This window comes from Amphiura filiformis, chromosome 14 (assembly GCF_039555335.1).
Source record: "Amphiura filiformis chromosome 14, Afil_fr2py, whole genome shotgun sequence".
NCBI lineage: Eukaryota > Metazoa > Echinodermata > Ophiuroidea > Amphilepidida > Amphiuridae > Amphiura > Amphiura filiformis.
This window is the reverse complement of record NC_092641.1, coordinates 52383995-52406361: the sequence shown is the minus strand read 5'-3', so window position 1 is coordinate 52406361 and position 22367 is coordinate 52383995. Positions and strand designations below refer to the sequence as shown.

General features: G+C 36.4%; 1 protein-coding gene across 2 annotated transcripts in view; it reads right to left on the bottom strand.

Moving 5' to 3' along the window:
* Window positions 1-14426: 14426 nt before the first annotated feature.
* LOC140170290 (uncharacterized) overlaps window positions 14427-22367 on the bottom strand; it is a 51470-nt gene continuing 43529 nt past the window's right edge. For both annotated transcript variants that reach the window (XM_072193659.1, XM_072193660.1), the window contains 2 exons: window positions 21442-21528; window positions 14427-15788 (listed from right to left, as the gene is read on the bottom strand). In XM_072193659.1, coding sequence (XP_072049760.1) covers window positions 15748-15788; window positions 21442-21528 — 128 coding nt within the window. In that variant the 3' untranslated portion in view covers window positions 14427-15747. The remainder of the gene's footprint in view (window positions 15789-21441; window positions 21529-22367) is intronic.

Below are 22367 nucleotides of genomic sequence, written 5' to 3'. Positions count from 1 at the left end.
GACCAATAATAAGGATTTGGTGGTTACTTTTGTGAACCGAGTACAAAAAGCAGTTGCGCGAAGTCAATAAAAATCAAAACAACATACAAATCACAAAAAAGTCTCACCACTTTCTTTACTGTTTACAGTTATTGACAGTTTTAGTCTTGGTCTTCCACATGCCCACAATTCTTCTGTATGCAGATTTCGGCTCTTCTGAACATGGCATTCACACCACGTCTAATGAGAGGTCTGTCCAGCCTGAAAATGTCAACTTGTGCAATTATGCGTCTCTGAAGTGCATCAAGGTCTGCAGGAGGACTTGTTAAAACATTTAATGCAAACTCTGCTTCATCGCCAATGATGAAATCTTCCAGGAAACGTAGGGGATGGGCAAGAAGCCACTGACAGAACACAATGCGACGTTGGTGATCTGCTTGCTGAAGTTGATGTCTCCTTATCGTCTGATAGGGATGAAATCGCAAGTCAATGATATTCTGTTAAAGGTTGCAGATGGTATTCCAAGTCCATTTCGACGGTAGCTAATTTGACCTCATGCTTGCCCCGCCTGCAGAGTGTTACGGACTACTAGGATATTAGCAGCAGATCTTCCAATTCAGGGGCGACCACAATGTTCTCTGTTCAGATTACGACTCGTTCCAGTTATCGCAACATTTTTGTAAATAGCGCCACGTGAAGGGGGACGTACATTTGGGTACTGCTGACGGAATCTTCGAAGCACTTCTGCTGGACTCTTGGTGCGATGGTACACTGCAACAAGGAAGGCCCTTTGCTCTGGCGTGTACTGTGGAGTATCCATTTTAATGTTGTTATTCTCCTTGTCAAGTAAAACCTAGCATATGTAAGGAGATAGTTGCCCAGATGTATGTCAAATGTCACATGTTATGTAACTCACACATGCACAGGATTGGAACCCTAACAATGAGGACAAATGATCTGTACACCTGCATGTTTCTCTTGGCTGCACAACAATAACAAGCACCGGGCATTTAAACCCAATTGACTTCGCACAACTGCTTTTTGTACTCGGCTCACAAAAGTAGCCACCAAATCCTTATTAATGGTCACACGCCAGTGATTTTTTAGCTGTAGGAGGACAAGATGATGATTAAGTTATCCACCAGAGAATTTTGACCAAAGACATCATACTTTTTAATCAGGCGGCATTTTTCAAACTGTATACTTAATTTTGATACACCCTGTATACAGATGCTTTTGAGTCGTTTCCCCTCTTTTACCAAATTATTCACTTTTATAGTATTTTTTTAAGCTTTTTTGGATATAAAATGTATGTATTAATGCCAAAATTGGTGGCGCTATTTAGTTACTGGAAATGACCCTTTCAAGCTTTTAATACAAATAATTCCTTTTATTGTTTGATAAAATATGTTTATCATTCCATCCAACGCTTCCCCAAAAAATGGTCTGACCTCCCCCGTCACATCACTGATATTTATTTGTGCAATAGCTTTAACTGCTTCAAATCCCACTTGAGAGACTACTTTCAGTCCATTCAAGAAATTTAATCCTTGGTGCCATCTATGTTTTGTTGTGGTGATAGGGTGGGAGGGGGGGGGGGCATTATCTCATTATGTCGTGGTGTGTTTTTTTCCTGCTTGGCTAAGTGCAATATATTGTGTCTCTTGTATCTTGGGGCTTCATGCTTCTAGTTTTAACATAGTGCTGTTTTTAAAAATGTTTGTACTTTTAATGTGTTAATAATCTTTGTAATTTTTATGTGTATTTATAGTGCAATACTTTGTTTATTTTCATGACCAGCTTGCAAGGGTGGGGTCCACTCATCTTTTAGATGTCAGTGCTTTATTTGCCACTTTTGTTGGGCCCTGGCAGCCCTTGCTTGCTGGTCTAATTTTGCTGTATATTTTTGTTGAAATGCCTAATGAATAATAAATAAATAAATAAATAAATATCCTTGTTGCTTGTTGCACCTATTCCAGCTGTTTTAATGGCGGCATTAATCACCTAACAATTGCAAATTAAGAAGTATGATTTAGGATAAATGCGCCATCTATAGTTTGCATTTAGTTAATAATGAAGCCAAATCTATATACATCAAACAGCCAAATACCTGTACTTCAAGTTCGCCCACACCCCACGCCTTAACTATATTACAGATAATACGATACACAATGAAATTACTATAAGCCGTAGAAGGAAATTTGATAAATCATTTCTAAATGTAATTAAGATTAAATTTATCTTTACTTTTGGTTTTGAAATGCTTTATCATCTTTATAATATAGTCTTTATATGTTTCTGAAGTGAATTCCACCTTATTGGGTCCGCTGTTTGTAAGGTTTTATGAGCATTTTAGGAACCTGGTAATCTTCATTATTTCTCGTGTGGTGCCCTTTTTTTTGCAACTTGAAAAGCTTTTCTAAGTATGTTTTGCAAGTGCTGGCCCATGCTAAAATACATAAATATTACATTATTTACATTATTAAATTAACATAAGGAAGTATCAGTGTACAATATAATGCATATAGAATAGGCTCAGGTACGAAATGTTTAATTTTGTTAATGATTCCTATACCCTTGGACATATTTTTTGCAATCTTATCGATATACATTTTCCATGCCAGGTTCTCGTCAATTGTTACTCTAAGAAATTTTGTATTTTTAACTCTTTCCAAATTTGTGTTATCCAATACATTGTTAACACTATCACTATAAATATACGCTGGCGAAGTTACGTAATTAATCGGATTAACTACCATAGCAATAGGTACAAACAATTTTGAATATACCGCGCTGCACTACAAGCAGGTTGCACTCATCACCTGTCGTCAATCATATAATAGATTGAATACAATACCGCTCTTTTCAAAGAGACTAATCTTACAGGTGCAAGTGATTAGCATTTCTTTGACATCTATGGTTCAATGCAGAGGTGCCACATGAACGTAGTAGTGCAGCGCGATATAATCAAAAATTGTTTGTACCTATTGCTATGGTAGTTAATCCGATTATTACGTAACTTCGCCAGCGTATATAGAGTTAAAATTGCTAATTTATCAAATTAAACTTTCTCAACAAGGTTAAACTTGTTTTCAACTGTTTTATTCCGTCGAGCAAGCTTTATTTTGTTCCAATATTCACGTTTGTTTAGCTATTTTTGACGTAAAAGACCTTGATGCAAAACCGGTGATACCAGTTCCGAAGCTTTCGCGTAGCACGAGCGCAAGATGTACGCGAGTTTTGACGGTAATTTACGCCAGCGAGTCACGCATTTTCAAGCGCGTTTGACATCTTTTTACTGCGTGACGCAATTCGGCATTTATTCAAGATGGTGAATTTCTCAAACAACGTGATGTATTTTTCTGAGAAAATTCTCATATTTCTCAAATTTCCCGCAACTTTTCACTCGTCTGATCATCTTTTCATATGACGGAAGTGATGCTGATTTTAGCAAGGTACGTTTCTTACTTTTACGATTATTTGAAAATTATTGTTTCGAGACATGGCCAATTTCACTTGTTTTCCAAAAGTTGTTTTGACCTTGTTTTTTACCCCATAATTTCCCTCATTTATCGAAACCCTGCTCTCCTTCCAATTCATAAAACCTTGACTCCAAAGTGTTTGGCAACTTCTTAACCATGATGCAAAACTAAACCTTGCTGTAAAAGTACAACTATATAGCAAGGGTGGTCTAAAAGTCAGATCGCCAAAATTAATATGCTTGCGTGCACACTGTGCCGAACTTATAATGTGCAGTCACTGTGACATACATATAGTACATGTACGATAGTACGTCCTTCCAAAAACAGAAGGCATTGTGATTCTAACAGCTACAGGGATGTAGAAAGGCATTATATGAAAATAGCTACAACAAAAATCCAAATAAAAACAACAACACCGACAACAAAAAGAATGAAAGTAGTAGCTACAAAATTTTCTTACCATCAATCACCTCCAGTGCTTCTTCTAGACTTGGGCGATATTTTGGGTTTGCATTCCAGCATCGAAATATTACATCTGCCAATGCGTCGGGGAAATCAAGTGGAATAGTCGGCTTGGCATGCTCTGTAGCTACTTTAAAAACTACATGTGCTGACAACTCTAGATCTTCGAATGGAGGTTTTCCCGTGCCTATCTCTCGTACCAGCATTCCATACGCGTAGATATCAGACTTGAAAGAGAAGTGATTATCTGTGTGGATTTCAGGAGCCATGTAGCGCCACGTACCTTTCGCAGTTGAGGTAGTCTCCGAATCGATCATCTCTCTAGCTAACCCAAAGTCCGACAGCTTCAATACATCATTTTCAAAGAGAAGGGCGTTGGAGGCTTTCAGGTCTCTATGAAGGAACCGCTTTTGGTGAAGATATTGTAGGGCTAGGGCGGACTCTTTTGCCCATTTCTTCAACAATTTGACGGAGATTTGAGATCTTTGGTGTTGTGTAAGATAGTCGCGGACTGTACCTTTTGGCGCGTATTCAAGTAACAAGATCTTTGTGCCCATGTTTTCATCCAAGACGCCGTAAAGCTTGATAATGTTTGGATGGTCGAGACCCTTCATTACCTCCGCTTCTTCTTTCAGATCGTCTTCGGCAACACGTTTTGCTGCAGCTTCATGTACATTCAAGTACGGTTTCCTAAATGTTACTTTATACACAATACCGAAACTGCCCCTACCAAGCTGTTTGTGAAATTCGAGGCCCGATATTTGCAGTTCTGGTGCTTCAAGGGTAGATGGTACTGATGCCGCCGCGTTATCATGGCCATCCTGCGGAGGAAAATAAATATCAACCTTAAATGTTTTGGATCATTAAATAGATTCTTAAAATTATTACACAACCAAATTTGGACAGATTTCCTGAAATTCTTCCAGAACAGTCATGGGCGTAGCCAGCTTTGTTGGTGGGGAGGGGGTGGGGATGGGCAAAATATACTTTTAATGGGGGGGGGGCAAAGACGTAAAAACGTGAGTGTGCAGCGCGCGACCCATGATCGGTGTGAAATTGGCTTTATTGAGGCGATGTACACTATTTTAGCCCTAATTGGGGTGAATTTGGTGGAAAACTGGCTCCATTTTTTTCCTTTGCCTTCTTAATTTCTCTTTGCAAGAGACTATGACCACTCTCGTTTTTTAGACAAAATACACAGGGAAATGTTATAGGTTTAACTATTACATTTTCCTGTGGATTTGTCACTATAAACAAGACAAACACACACAAACAACAACAACAAACCATGCCGAATTTACAATAGCTTCATACATACCTGACCAGCCCTAATTGCGGCAATAACTCGCCTAAACATGCTTTATGAGCGGATGTGAATCGTCACCATTTATTCACAAAATAACGACAACATTATACACCTTGTTATCAGACAAAAATCCTTATCATTGTGTCGCAATATTCCGTACTGAAGTACAGACGCGTATAAATTTGAAACAGTATAAACGAACTTTGAACCATGTACAGCTTTGTTGACTGATTAGTGCAACAATTATGAGTTTATGACAACAATCATATTTTAAAATATCATTAAACAATATAAATATCCCCTGCTATTAGACAATTCAATTTAAGTACCTATGCACCTAAACAAGATTGTTTTTGCTTGCTAGTGACTCTAAACAGCATGCATATCCAAAAGATCAAAATGGAAATAGGGGAAAATACTAATTTGCATAAAACAATAATGGCCGCTAATACAGGGCTCAAATTTCAAAATTGGGTGAATATGGATGATTTAAAAAATAGTTTGACCTATCTTCGGTGCATAGTTCTTGAGTTACAGACATAAAGGCCAAATGAAAAAGTTTAGTCCTAACCATTGCCTTGATTTTGATCAATGTGGTCTCAAAGTGTTTTGTTATCTGGGTAACGGGAAAACAAAAATCAAAGCCCATTGAATCATGCCAACCTTGACCTATTTTGCGATGTTACCTAGGTAAAAAAAACCACATGTAAACATGTATGAATAGCAGAGGCATATATCCGGTTCATTACACAGCGTTTTAATTTATGATATATTTTCCAAAAATATTTAATGCAGTAATTAATTAAGATATTGTTTTATTATTACTCATGCACTGGTAGTATATGACGGATAATCAAACTCGTGCAGATACATTCGTCAAGATAAGCGCACTTGCCATGAAGTTACTGCTCACCTACGTACAATAAATGGTTGGTATTTTAGTTAAAAAAACATTCAGTTCGTTGTATGTGCTTTTTATATAATTATGTCCTGCTGTCATCCGCCGAATGCGTTTGAGGGTTTTAAGAAATTCAAGACGGCGTCCAAAATGGCCGACATTTTATATTATTGGCTATAACTTAATTCTCGCGTTTCACAATACAATGCACCTCCAGCGGTCGCTGGGTCGAGGCCAAAATACGCAGTGCATCATGGGAAAATCAGTCGACATCCAAATCCCGCGTAATACGAATACAATACATGAACATGCATCATTGTGGGTTTAAATGTCATTATAATGATGTTACATGCGAATGCACACTAAAACAGCAAGCCGTTAGCTGATCTTCTCAATTGTTCTTACCAGAATGGTGTTGTCCCTATACAATGGAAAAAAGCTACTGTAATACCCTTGCCTAAAACTTCGCCGCCTTCGTGGGACAAACTGCGTCCGGTCTCATTAACTGACCATTTCGCGAAGTTAGCTGAGGGATTTGTCACCGAATGGATTATGTCAGATATTGAACACAATCTTGACCCAAATCAATTTGGTAACCGCAAGGGTGTTTCAACTTCACATTATCTAGTCAAACTGGTTAACAATTTGTGTTCTCATACGGACCAATTGAAATCAAAGTGTTCGGTTGTCATAACCGACTTCAGTAAGGCTTTTGACCTTATCAATCATAATATCGTCATAAAGGACCTTCTTAACTTGGGAACTCGTCCATCAGTGATCCCTTGGGTGTGCAGTTTCTTAGAAGAACGAATGCAGTGTGTTCGTTATCAAAATCACAGTTCTGAGTTTGTTACCCTAAAAGGTGGTCTTCCGCAGGGTACCAAGTTTGGCCCTCTTGGTTTTCTGGCCAAATTTAATGAAGCTGTCCGCACAAATGTCACCGATGGCCGTGTTCTGAGTTTAAAGTATGTTGATGACATGACAATTGTTGAGAAAACCCGTATTGGTGATACTGAATCTTTGCAAAATGTTCTTGATGGTTTTTGTGACTGGGCAAAGCAAAATGATATGAAATTAAATCCTGACAAGTGTGTTAACATGAATGTTACCTTTATGAAGAACCCACCTGACAGTGCACCTGTTCAAATGTGTTCCGAGAATTTGGCAATTGTGGACAAAGTGAAAATTTTAGGTGTTACAATTTCTTCCGACTTGAAATGGGATCTTCATTTGTCTCAAGTCAAGCGTAAGGCTAGCAATAAGTTGTACATGCTTAAAGTGCTTAAGAAATTCAGCCTTTCTGTTGATGATTTGATTACTATTTACAGATGTTATGTGCGGCCTTTAATAGAGTATGCCGTACCTGTGTGGAATGCAGGAATAACCGAATCTCAGGTCTTAATGCTAGAGAGGGTGCAAAAAAGAGCCCTCAGGATCATTCTTGGTCCAGATTATCTGTCGTATGACCATGCTCTTGAACTGTGCAACCTCACCAGCCTTCAAGAAAGGCGTAAAATGCTGTGTGTGAAATTTGCCATGGATATGTACAAGTCAGATGAGTTCAGTGCCTGGTTGCCTTTAAAAGTCAAAGATAAAGTGCAATATTCTCTGAGAAATGCAAACCATTTTAACAAATTCAAGTGCAGAACCAATCGGTTTCAAAATAGTGCAATTCCTTATTTTGTTGATTTGCTCAATGAACTCATGTAATAATGTGCTCTAATTTTAATCATGTTGCTGGCTAACTGTTTTTATATTGATGTGTTTAGTTTTTCAAATTCTTGATATTATCTTATTGTATTGTTGTATTGAAAGTATAGGGAGTGGGGTGGGAGAATAGACTTTGATATGTGAGTTTTGTTGGTGTGAGGACTCTGATTGTGTTATAATTCAGGATGCGACTCTAGTGTCATGCAGAGTGGTGTGTGTGAGCAACTGTTGTGAGTGGTTATGTGCCCTTCCAGAGTGCTGTAAGTGGATTGTGCTGTGCAAATGTTGTGTGCTTGTGAGTAGTCTGGGTTGGATTTCTTGGGGTGGATTATTAACTTGTTTTGCTTTCGTATGGTTTGTGCTATAGGGTTTGCTGCAATATTTTGTTTATTTAATTTGTTGTTCACTTGCATTTTGTCATAATTTCTATTGTGTATATTATATATGTCTTTTAATGTAAACTTTGCTGTAATTTAGCCTGCGGGCTACAATGCATTGTGTTAATAAACCATAAATGAATGAATGAAAACAACAATTTACAACTATAATAGTAGATCCATTTTCTATCTATTGATCACAGGGAATCCTTCGTGGAGCTGTTTTCAACATATTTATTATCACACTCGCGTGAAAATTCAATAGCAGCTAGAACGTCGATGTCGAATCTGGAGTTGAAAATTTGACTGCCAAAAGCAACCGCTGGCGGCGCATCGTATTGTGAAACGCGAGAAATCCTTCAAATTGAACCTATATTGATAGCATATAGTTATGCTTGGGTTATCCACCCAGCAAACACAAAACGTTTTAAAAACGTTTTATACAGGTTACATTTTTGATAACATTAAATGTCGGGTTATAAACGTCATAAAAACGTTTAAAACGTTTTTATGAAAACACATTGCAATCATATACAAACATTATTTGTAAAATGTTTTTAAAATGTTATTTTAAAATATTTTTTGCAAAATTTGTTGGCCAAATATTTTGTCAATACTTAAATAACATTATGTTAGAATATTTGCAGTAAGTTATCATAAAATGTTTTTGAGTGTTATGAAAACGTTTCATAACCTTTATATACCCTTTATATAACCCGACATTTAAACGTTTTCTGTTAACCTTTTATAACCATTTGCGAATGATGTCGAAAATGTTTTGTGTTTGCTGGGTAGTATCGAAAAGGTGAATTGACATGATTTCTATAAAATATGTAATATATAATTTGTTTTAATTACAGATGTGCATCTGGATTTACTGGACCAATTGACTGCTCTTTATTCAGGAAATGGTGCACTCTATAGAGCATAATATGTCTACTATTTCTTCTTCAACACTATATTGATCACTTTTATTTTGCAATTATTTTGCACCATTTGCCTCGTGAGCAGGCAATATTTTGTTCATATCCCCACCACCTTGGTCACTTGGGTGTAGATTAAAATGATTACACTTGACCACAAAAAGTAGTTTATCACAATCTTTTATTTTCAAAATATAGTTCATCTTTATGTTTTATACATGACTTTTTTTGCAATTTTTGTACACTTTTTTATCATTTGACGACAATGTATTATTGCTGGAACAATAACAAAACCAATTACAGATTTCTATAGCGGTTTATACATAAGTACATATTTGGAAGTGTTCTCAGTTTATGTGGGTACACACACTCTTTCTAGGACTTCTAAAGCTGTAGCCCGGTGTGATCATTTTGTAAGTCCTGCAGACTCAAATCATCATACCCAATCAGCATTAGAAAATATTCGTTTGAATCGGATACCCTTTAGGAGTTGTCGTGGGGAACAAAATTGACAATGACTGCACTGGGTTAATCTGCGCGTGTCTTCCAGGGATACATAATGTCAAGGAGGATGCCAATTAATCCGGCCCCAAGCCAGCAAGGCAGAACTTGTAAACATACAACATGGCTTCGTAGTAGACTTTCTCCCTCACAGGCAGCCAGTTTCTTTCTTGGCTGCAAGAAAAGTAATCTTGGCTGCCCAATTCTCTAGTCTTTGAAGACGAGTAATTTCAGTGACATTCGAACCGAAAAGTAAGATGTTACCGTAATCCAATCTGGACAGAACGAGTGAGAGAACAACATTGTTACGCGTATCAAAGTCTAGATAATGACGAATTCGAGAGATGTTACAATTGAATAATAATAATTATAATTGAAGATCGAATTAAAACGACTAGTTTGCGTCTGACGTCATGGCAAAGGCGTGGTGTGATTGGTTGCTGATCTGCGCAGTACGGCGTTTTTTGGTCTGGTTGACATACCCAAACTAGTCTTTTAAATTCTGCCTTATTATATTACGCAGGTATTGTAGAATCAGTTGCTCCCAAAGTAATTTGGTATCTATAAGCCAACAACAGTGCAGATACTATTTTTATTTGGAGGCTAATATTATTGAATCTGTCTGCTATAAGTAAAAGGCAGTATATAATGGTAGGTATCAAAGCATACACATCGTTTATACTAGGGAGGGCAGTTGTCATAAATTAAAAATTAAACCGGAAATAGTGACGTAAATCTGTTTATATACATTTTATTGCTTCTATTTCTACTGATCGATATAAGTGAGTAGTTTCATTATGACAATATCGGGGTTTAAAAATATCATACCACTTGCCAGTTGAAATTGATTATTTGTATTGCTAAGAAAAAAATTCGTCATTGCATGTTAATCTAGTCAACATGCTATAAATGGTCTGAGTACTCGTAATTGATAAGCGCCAATTCATCCGACTCAACACAGATACTAAGAAGTCACATTACATTCATATTGTAAGCAGTACAGTTTTGCAGTCGTTACCCTTTAAAACGTTAGTTGAAATTGAAGTTTTATTAAATTTAAAATGTGATATTTTGAAAATTTACTGGCTGTTCTTAATAAAACGCAATTCATCACATTGTAATTTTAACATATCCGTGGGCTGCGCATATAAATAGCGACATAAACATGAGTCTCCGTAATTGCTATCAATTTAAACTTATATTGATGATTAGGGTTGAAATATCACTAGAATCCAAACATACTAATCTATCAGGGCACAGTTCTTTAACCCTAATATCATTGTACTCTCATCATATGACCGATGAGTACATCAGGGAAAGAAACTCATCCTCGACAACTCTGAACTTGAGGTCAAAGGTGATGTGTCACGTGAGACACTTTTGGGGCAGGATCATAAATGGAGAAATAGCCAAAAATCTGCCCGGGGTTGATTTTTTCACAATTTGGGTTTTTTGCGATTTGTGATGTTATTAATGTTTTAAATATTATCTGATAGTTTCAGAGAGGAATATATTAAACTGGCATCTTGTATTTTTGAGACATTTTTCAAGGTAATTCCTACACTAAACATTGTCACCAATATTGTGAAAGGCCGATATCTCAATTTCCAATTTTATAATACCATAATCTCAATATCTTCGCTTAGGAATGTCCGATGTCATTGGGGAAAACAGCATTGTGGAGCTAAATATCTCTATATTTAAGATACGTAAAAACCAAAAAATTTGTACCTGCCCAAAAGTGTCTCCTTTTAACATGACACGTCACAAATATTGCGCCATGGTTAGTAAATTTAGGTTTAAACTACACCATTAAATATTAGACCATTTGGTCCATTATAGGGTAAATGGTTTGTACTAATTTTATTGTCGCATATCAGTAATGCTTTCATTAAAGTTTAAATGTGACATGTATTAAACTGGCTGCATACATCAACATTAATATAAGGTTATAAGGCAACTGTGCTATTCTATTTTAAATCGGCTATACACCTTTCAAACGGAATATTGGATAGAGTTAACTATTTTGAAGCCCATACTCCCCCTGCATATAGTTATACCTATATCTTCCACAAAAGGAGTGAGTATTTCAAATGTAAGTTACCGAATTGTCTATTCTATTTGAAACCAATACTTTCTCACGGTTGTTTGATGGGATCATTTATTAGGTTTTCAAACAAAACATCATTTACAACCAAATTTTAGACTTGAACAGCTAAAAGCTATATCATGCTAAGGTATACAGATGCTTTTGATTCATTTTAAACTTGAATTTCCACTCTTTTACAAAATTATTCACTTTTACAGCATTTTTAAAGCTTTTTCGAATATAAAATGTATCTATTAATGACAAAATTGGTGGCGCTATTTAGTTACTGGAAATTACGCTTTCAAACTTTTAATACAAAATAGGTCCTTTTATTGTTTGATAAAATATGTTTATAAAATTAATGACAGTATTAATCACCTACCCCTTGCAAATAAAGAAATATGATTTAGGATAAATAGCGCCATCTATAGTCTGCATTTAGTTAATAATGAAGCCAATTCTATGTACATCAAACAACCGTGCTACATGTGAAAGACTTACGCTGGATCTTTCACAGAGGTAGTGTGGATGTCAAATGGAATAGTCCCATTAGACTTCTGCCAAATTGAGTTTTAATTAATTGATGAGTAGAATTATTACTGGTTGTAGACACATAGGCGTATATATTATGAAACATTACCTGTGCATACATTTCCTTTTTTCACGGACGATAATACCTAAATTTTGGATTATATAATCCACAAAATGTTTTGATCCATTTTTCTTCCTCAATATTCACAAGACTCATGACAAGCCTATAGAAGACACAGCTGACATTCGAGCCCTACAAAATTAGCACTTTTATTTGAAATTGAGATCATTTTACCATACATTTATTTTTATATACATATAGAAACTGGTAGATTTGACTGAAATTTGAGTCGTGATATAACACTTTCAGTGGAATTATCTATTGCGCCATACAGAACAAGGCTAAGTTTATGAAACCATATATATTCACGGTTGACAAAATCTCAAACCAGATATTGTCTTGGGATTATATTTAAAACTGAGCATTTTTCTGTTAGCCCCGTGAATGAACTACCTTAAGCATTATTGATGAGCACCATGTGAAAACACAATATAGCTAAATCTTCCAATCTGACGTTTGGTTAAATTTATTATATTTTGTCATTCAAAAAACACTGTATGATCTAACCCTTTTCTTAGATCACAAATAACACTCAAAGAAAGTTTAAGAACTATACTCTGATCAGCTCGTATTAGGCGTGGATTGATACAGAATGGCGTACACACAGCTAGGCGCAGCACCTACGCGATCTGCGCTTTGCGTTTTGCGTGAATGACGCGCGCTTTTGTGAATTTACGCGTGCGTAAGTTGGAACTTTATTGACTCGCGCAGTAACAAAAACCAAATAAGTCCCGCCTATTAAGAGCTGATCATAGTATATAATCCCTGTCGAAGATAGCAAAACTCGCCGCGTATAATACATTAAAAACCGCGCAGTGTTTGATTTCATTACAGCCATCGCTGCAAAATCTAAAATTATGTTCAAAAGTGTTGAATACAATTGAGCGTCAAATTGGAAGTATATTTAGCAATAATTATTATGTAACATACTACATTACATTGCACTTTATAATAGTTGTCTTACAAATTCATATTGCAACACGACAAAAATGTACCATTCGAGTAAAATGAAATTTTCATCATATCACCCCTTACGTTACAGATCCATTCAAAAACTGGTCATATTTCACCAATGTTTTAGCTGAAGGGAGTATTGTAACTCATTCAGCCAACTCTGGCCAAATATTGCTTTCTCAATGACACCTGTTACGAACTGTTAACAACTATTTATTTCAGGTCAGTTTCTGGAAACCTTAATTGAACAAGGTCATGTGATGTAACTAGCACATCTGCGTCACTGCCCGTCACTGTATGACATGGTAAACACGTCAACTCTGTAGCAGGGAAGAGTTTCTTTGGAAACTATGGCTATGAAAAAGACTTGGTTAGAAGTTGAAGAAGGGACATGTAACGTAATGTAGTGGTGAGTGGTTCATTAGTAGATGAACTGCTGGTTTTTAACAATTGCTCCAATAATTTGGTTCAAAATATTACATTCTACACTACACCTCGATACGGTATACTAGTTGAGGAAAAACACGAAAATTGGGCATCAGTACTATCTTTACCCGTTTGGCTGAATACAAATGACTTGACAATGTAAAAACACAATTACTTTTAGCATACGTAACATACACATAAACTAGACATTATTAAGAAGGAAATTGAAATAACATGAATTATTAAAAGTGTTTTATTTTACATTGACATCAAAACAAAGGCTTTTATCGTCTTATGCTATAAAATGCTACTACGTTTTCAAATAAGATTATTCTTTCAGAAATATTATGTTACCAGCACATATGAATTTACATTAAATTATGGAGCCGATTACATGACTGTATAAAAATGTTAAGCAAAATTATGCACAAGCTCACTTTTTTTATTGATTTTAGAAGCTTTTGAGGCCACGTGTTGGTAAAGCTGACATTTGGCTTCTTGGATATGCAGGACTTAGAGGCGCCACCTAATTCACATCAGTCAAATGAACTTCGTCAAATAATTTTCCGCGATAATGGCGTCTAAAACACCTTATAACAAGTGCGCATTGATAATTAAGGTTAAACTTAAACGACCAGCACCGACCTCCTAATCCATACTAATTATTTATAACTTATAGTATATATATAACATTATAGTAATGAACCAGTTTGGAAGCCACCCAAATTCCGCATAGTATGTGAACTACAGATATTGATATGTCACCCACTTGTGTGGGTTGAGCTACGAGCGATACGGTTATTGACCAATGGGGCAGCGCGCTTTTTGTAGCTTTGGAAAAGCGAGTTACCGCATTGGTCAAAACCAATCGCTCATCCCTCAGCGATGGGGTATAAATTCAGCTTAATGGTGCATATGTACATATACACCCTAAAAGAAGTTACTGTAATTGAATATCACAGTAGATACTGCGTTAAAAGGAGGTAGGTGTTTTGAAATAAATTTAGCTTAAAACACAGAATTTATAGACAGAAGTAGATATCATAGCACGCAGATACTGTGTCTTAATTTGGCAGGCAGTTTCATTTATAATCGCAGACAGAATTAAAAAGACTCGTTTGCGTCTGACGTCACTGTCGATCAAACTCCGTTGGTGCCGATCGGAGAAAAGCAATAGCAGAAATGGCGAAAAATTACGGTAATTTTACCAGGTAAAAACAACTTTTCTAGGCATTGTTGATATGGTGCCATCAGGAAAGAAAGTTACCTACGGTTTTGTATAATTATTTGAAGGTGCAAAATTAACCATAAGGCGCGTTTTTTTGCTTTTTCCAGAATCTCAATCATCACGACACTCGTAAACAAACAGTGCCGGCGTTTGATAACGTGAGATAACGTCAGACGTAAAAAAACAACCGAATGTAAAATACAGAATTTGTCATTAAATTAACACATTTTTACATGAAAGAACCACGCCCTGCTTATTGGACTACATTCAAAACTTTAATACTTTTTTCTAGGGGATGTGCAGTAATTATGAGCCGGATGGGTGGGAGATTGATGACCTGCCATAATTGAATGCAGCCACTCTCGGCTGCAAAACATTGCTTGCTCCACCTCTCGGCTTGCCAAAGAAATCATTGGCCCTCCTTTGCATATGCCAACATTTTAAGAACACATTTTGAAACCCTAAATGATCTATTTGATCATACGAGTATAACGAGACGGACATTTTGGCCGTGTTTCCTTAGTCGTTATAGAGCGTTTTATTTAAAAGGTGCCCCGTAAATGTGTGCCAAAAATCGTTTTCCCCTTTTTTCTTACCAACAAGTGCTTACACCTGTTGGTTTGCAAAAACAATTCCCCCTATTTTACCCTCCCCAGAGCTCATAATAATATTGCACAGCCCCTAACCAAGGTTACATTCAAACAGGAATTATAAAATTCGGTCTTTATAGTCCATAAAATTGAGCACTTAAAATGAGAGGCTAGAATCTGGCGTATCCTGGATCCACGAATGGGTTTGATTCTGGAAGAAACAAAACAAGATTGATACAAAGGTTATTAATAATATTTTTCATTATTAAATAAGATGATCATTTGTGTAAATTCGTTAAAGGAAGTCTCCAACAATCATAACATTATGCCTTATATGTTAGAAAAATAATTATCAAACACAAATCACATGGTTTTATTTAAACAAACTCATATTGACCATAAAAACAGTCGGCTCTCAACACGCGATATTCAAAATTGCTGTGCCGAAATTGTCTTAGTGCAATTACGTGACGGTTATTTGTGCTCAATTGTCGTCAGCCTTCATTTTATTACTGGGACGTTTGTGTTCTATTTTTGAAAGTGAAAAAAAAACCTTTTGATTGTTTTTGATTGATTCTACACAAGTTTGCGTTACATTTTACTGAAAAAAATCTAGTGGGATCTTGTTTCACTTGAAATCTAGTCAAATCGATCAGATTGTTTTAGTAGTGTAGTATACGTGTAAGAGCGATCCCCGTTCCTATTACTGCATCGACTTATAGGACAGATGGATAACACAACCGTCGCAGCCTTTCTGTTATATGGCTGTTTTGTACCTGTCCATCCTTGGGTACAAACGGAAAAAAGTGTCGCAACACTGACATTGTATAATATTTTTACGCTTGGACTGGGATCACCGATATTATTTTTAATGTTTTTTGTGTAGCTACCTGTAGAACAAGAGATGCAGGTGTTGTGTAGGGCTTAGGTAAGACAGGTAAAATAATCTAATATTAGATGAAGCGATATAATCTCGCTGAACAGCCGAGCAGTGAAAATATAATGATCTAAATGTGACTTGTCATGTCAAAAGGAGACACTTTTGGGCAGGATCGTAAATGGAGAAATAGCCAAAAATCTGCCCGGGGTGATTTTTTCACAATTTGGGTTTGTTGCGAATTTATGATGTTATTAATGTTAAAAATATTGTCTGATAGTTTCAGACCGGAATATAACTGGCATCTTGTATTTTTAAGATCAAGGTAACTCAACATTGTCAATAATATTTTTAAAGGCCGATATCTCAATTTCCAATTTTATAATACCATAACTTACGAACTCAACATCTTCGCATAGGAATGTCCGATTTCATTGGGGAAAACGGCGTTGTAGAGCAAAACATCTCTATATTGAAGATATGTACAAAGCTGCCCAAAAGTGTCTCCTTTTGACATGACACGTCACAAATATGTACTTTTCCATTTAAAAATTAGCTTCCTGAATTATATACACACCAGATCAAATATAGTACCACATTATATTTACTTGAAACACCAAACTCTAATGTCCTTTAATAACTTTGTGACATTATTATGGTTCACTGGCCGGTAAGAGACGTAGAGGCGTTACTATCCCTACTATGTCAAACATTATTCATATTGTTTTTCACATGAACTTACGTTAATACCCTTGAGGATTTTGTGATACATGCTTGACATGATTGCATCTGCACTGAGCATCAACTCAAGCCAACCGTATAGGATCTTGTGCCATATACTGGGATACCCAAAAAGGTGGCTTTGTTACATTTAAAAGACCAATACTTGCTCAGAATGATTGTAAATGTGGAAAAAAGAGGTGGGGTTACATCCTCCCTACTTTGTGATGGTTTTTGCCCACACTCTCTCATTTTTTAACCGATTTCCATAAAAAAAAAAGGTGTCAAACTGCTCACAAATATGCCAAAAACTCAGTTTTGAAAAAAAAAACCAATATCATATTATAAGATCGTACATTATGGCTTTAAAATCTTTAAATTTAACAACTTCTATCGCGGTTGTGACATTATTATGGTTCACTGGCCGGTAAGAGACGTAGAGGCGTTATTATCTTTCTGCTATGTCGTACATTATTCATATTGTTTTCCACATGAACTTACGTTAATACCCTTGAGGATTTTGTGATACATGCTTGACATGATTGCATCTGCACTGAGCATCAACTCAAGCCAACCGTATAGACTCTTATTAAGGTTGTCCCCTCGTAAAACAATATTGACTAAAGGAAAGTAAAAAAGTTGATTTATTGATGCGATCATGTCCATAATATTGTTTACACACTTACACCTACACTGAGGATTGATGGATGGATTAGGTTTAAACCTCTTAGTTCTCCATATCCATTTTATTTCCAGCGTGAGCAGTTATGCATGGACTATATTGGGGTTTCTTTGGGGGGGGGGGGGTGGCATGGGGACAAAGTGAATTTGAAGGAGGTAAATATCAACAAAATCGTAAGCAAAACTGGATCAAAAAGTGAAAATCTTCGTCATTTTGAGTTTTTATAGGGGGAAAGGAGGCGATAGTTCTGACTTGGGGTCATTGGCTCCCCCGTGTCCACACCTGTGGCACTGGCAATAAGAGAGGGGGAAATTAGATTAGACCTATACATATCCTTGCGGTACGCCATCGTGCAATAAGGGGGGTTATCCACGTTTATTAGTCTGATCCTGGAAGCTGCATCAATTTTTGTATGAGGGCTAGCTTTATGAAGCTCCCTGTGAAATGTAGCTCCTAGCATCAATTGCGTCTTTTAAAATAATATTAGCATGATTAGCGTATACTTTTGTAATACCACAACCAGTTGTTCACCTGTTTAAATCCACCTTAAACCAATAACCAAAATTAACAGAGGGAACCCAATGATATCACATTTTGAAATAATGGGAGTAATTCATTTGTGTACGATATCACTATAGTCGTGTGTGGGATGTTCCTTTCATTAAGCGTGACATATTTTCAGTGATTGAAATCACCACTCAGCGTGTCAGGTGAGGGCAAGAAAATTACTCGGGTTTACAGATGGGAATAGCTGCTTTATGTGCCAGTAGCACAGAATTAGAGAAGGAGAACCGGGACTCCCTATACCGCCACGTACAATCGCGCCGTCAGCTATGGGGAGAAAATTGGGGGTATTCGGGTCCTTGCCGACGATGCGCGGAGACGAACGAATACAATTCTGCGTCTCAGCTGAAGCGTCTTGGTACTCGCGTGCAGGTCCTATCAAGTGCGTCTCTCGAATGCGACCTTCATCCATGTCGCGCTTCCTTTACAACGAATCCCTCGGGTGCATTCCGAGGGAAACCGAATACCCCCAATTATTGCTCCATGCCTGTATCAAGATGGCGGTCGAGTCCTGATTCTCTGTCTTTAATTCTGTGGCCAGTATGTAATCCTGTAGTTGTATTAAGGTGGTACTCTTTTGTCCAATTATCCAATTAAAATTCAACTGAAATTTCAGTTATTCAAGACAAGGGGTTCATTATATATGTTAAGAAATGAGGTACATTCTAGTGGTACATCTTTTCGTATCATAAATATTACACCGCTTTTCTTGAGTCACTGAAATTCCAATGTAGAAACTGGATTCCTTGCCTCTATAATGCAAACTTTTGTTACCAGTGTGTTATTATTTTTTGAGAAAAATGCAAAAATAGTCAAAGATTTATCAAGGGGTAGACAGGGACGCCGACGTGATTATCATGAAACCACTATGCAGTTAAGATTTAACCCTTAAGTTTAAGAAAGAGTACAATAGTGCAACCCAATCCGGATTTGCTGCTATCGCCGCAAACGCTCAAAACAAACCCCCAAACGGCTCTATGTAACCCAGTTATCCTCTGCGCCGATTCTACCGAAATCATTGAACACTACCATCTTACGCGGGGTTAGGTTAGGGCATTAGGCCGTCCAGCTTGGAGGGTATTGAGGCCAAGGTACACATTTTCGTTCATTTGTGCGAGATATTTTAGAATTATGGCCTGACATCTCTTATGTATTATGTCAATGGTAGTTTTAAATTTTGTGAAACTATATCAAAGCATTTGGTCACTGTCAATTTTATATGTTTGAACGAAGGCTATACTGCCATGTAATTCCTTTGAAAATGGTCTGGATTCATAAACTTTGTTATGGATATTGTAATCTTGTATGTCATATTGGCCATTTGGCCTCTTCCAAAGAATAAGTGCATACCATTATACAGGGCTCGGAAATATATCTTGTTTTTTAATCCACTTATCTACCTCCAAATTTAGGATAGGATGCACTAGAAAATGCCTACCACTTACAGTTTTCCCTTGAAACAGCTTTTGCATATTTTGACGATATTTCACAATATGCACAAAATATACTGGTGTTGTATTAAACCAAGCACGCGTTGAAGATCATCTTGCAGATCTTTGATAAGATAAATTCAAATACTTATTCAAAGCACATATCCTTAGACATCATATCAGTACACACCCACTCATTTAAATTAAGTAAATGAAGATCGTAAAGAGATTTCTCCCCGTTTTATTGAAAATCAGTGTCGGTTAAAGTAATTACGGTAGTTTTTGCAGTGAGTTAAGGCAAGAGACCTTTCAATATTTCTGATGGAAGGGGATGTGGAAAATGGGGAAGGTAATAAATATTAGATATACTCCTGATAATAGATATTGCTATTGCCACTCAAGGATAATGTATAGCTTTAATACTGCATGTATACTCTATAAAAACATTCTAATACTGCGCACAAAAAAAGTATCAGAACTCTAAAAAAGTAAAGCAACTTCTTAAAAACACTAAATCATGATACCTCATTAGGTGTGATGAGACTTCAGTCAAGTAATCTATACGCATTTGAATGTCAAAAGATACAGTTTCAAAAGTGCTAAATTTGGATATTTCCTCCTTCAAGGCGATTACTGCTGCCTATTGTTACGGGTTCAATCCAGCTTGACAGATTGACGCTCACTCCACTGTTAAAGTTCATGTAAACTTTTGTCGCTTTTAAATACTTATTCAAATTGTTCCAACTTGGTGAAATAAAGTCGTACTGTGCAAGTTTCTCCATCCATTGATTACTTTATTTTGTTATTTAGATTTAGTGTCTTTGAGAAATGGCCTTTGTTTTAGGTGTTCAAATACTCTTTGTGGACAATATATAACTGTTAATTATCGAGGGCCCCTGTGGAAAGCAGTGCTTGCACTGATCAGGGTTTACCCTCGTTAAAGATGTCATTAAATAAATAAATAAATAAATAAATAAACATACTATTCAGCTGATGATAAATATTGTTCTCACTGGCACTCAACGATAATCCATTGCTCCAGTGAACATGGAGACCACAGGAAAACGGATTCCAATATTTTGATAACAAACGCTTCAACTTAATCTCTATAAAACAATTTCTTTTGAATATCTATACTATAATTAAAGACAGAGATAAAAAGAATTTATCGCGTCTGATGTCATCTGTCAATCAAATTCGAGCACGGTTTGTTTACAAGTGTCGTGATGATGACTTGCTGGACGCGGATGTATAACCGGGCGCCTTATTGTTAATTTTGCACCTTTCGACATGCAAACCATCTCAAAAGTTAGGTCTTCATAGTAGGAAACTTTCTTTGGCGAAGGCACCATGTCAACAATGACTAGAAAAGCTGCTTTTTGCCTTGTAAAAGTACGTAATTTTTCGCCATTTGCTGCTATTCCTTTTCTCCGATCAGCACCAGATAGATCGGTCTTCCTTTTACGTGCTGATTAACCTGTGTAAACCAATCAAGGATCGTAATTGACAGTGACATCAGACGCGATAAATTCTTTTTATCTCTGTCTTTAATTATAAGAAGGTATTATATCAGTCTATATTTGATACTTACTACAAAATCTGTATCGCTTATGGTCATATTTCTTGTATTTTTTGTCACATTTTCTGCATTTTTTGCCGGTTAAGATGTCTATACATGCTGAAAAATAATAAGAAAGAAACAAAAGTATATATCAATTAACGGCAACTGAATGGATATTATGTGATTGCATCGTTTTTTAGGGTATGGTTCAGTAAATATCAACAGAACAAGCTTATTTCCAAAATTTCAGTTGATTCGGACATTGAGTTTTACTTTGACCAGCTCGTAATCGGCGGGAATTTCACCACTACGCCGAAAAGTAGACCCACGCTGAGAGTGACATAGTTGAACTGTCTGGTCTATATTGCGCGTGTTAAATAAAGTAGACGAAGTATAGGACTTCAATTAATAATGGGTGATGCTTCTGGTGAGATGTCTCAAGGCAATTCTGAAAATAAAATGTATTGATATTAATCCGCGATGTTACAAGGCCCGCCGATTACAAGCTGATCAAACTATATGTATAGTTACATGTAATGGCCTATCCACCAAAAAAACGTTGACAACGTAAAGAAAGCAGCAAGTTTAAAAAGCCCCCACCTCGGCTCACTTTTTGAAACTTGGTCCCATTTGTAAAAGATACTGATTTAATCTTTGTCATAATTATCAACTTAAAACATTTCCAGAAGTGTTATGTATCTTTAATGTGCCGATGCGATATTAAGTTGTTAGCATTCTGGAACGATCAGAAAGGTTATTATGTTGTTCTTGGCCAATATCCTTATATGTTTTGTTTTATGATAATTATTAAGTTCATGACCAATGATTGAATTAAACGAATAACAAGTAGGCATGTTAATGTCAATGATACTATTGTTTAAACGTTAAAAACACCGATTTGCTGTTGATATTCAAAATGGGACCAAGTTTCAAAAAGTGAGCCGAGGTGGGGGCTT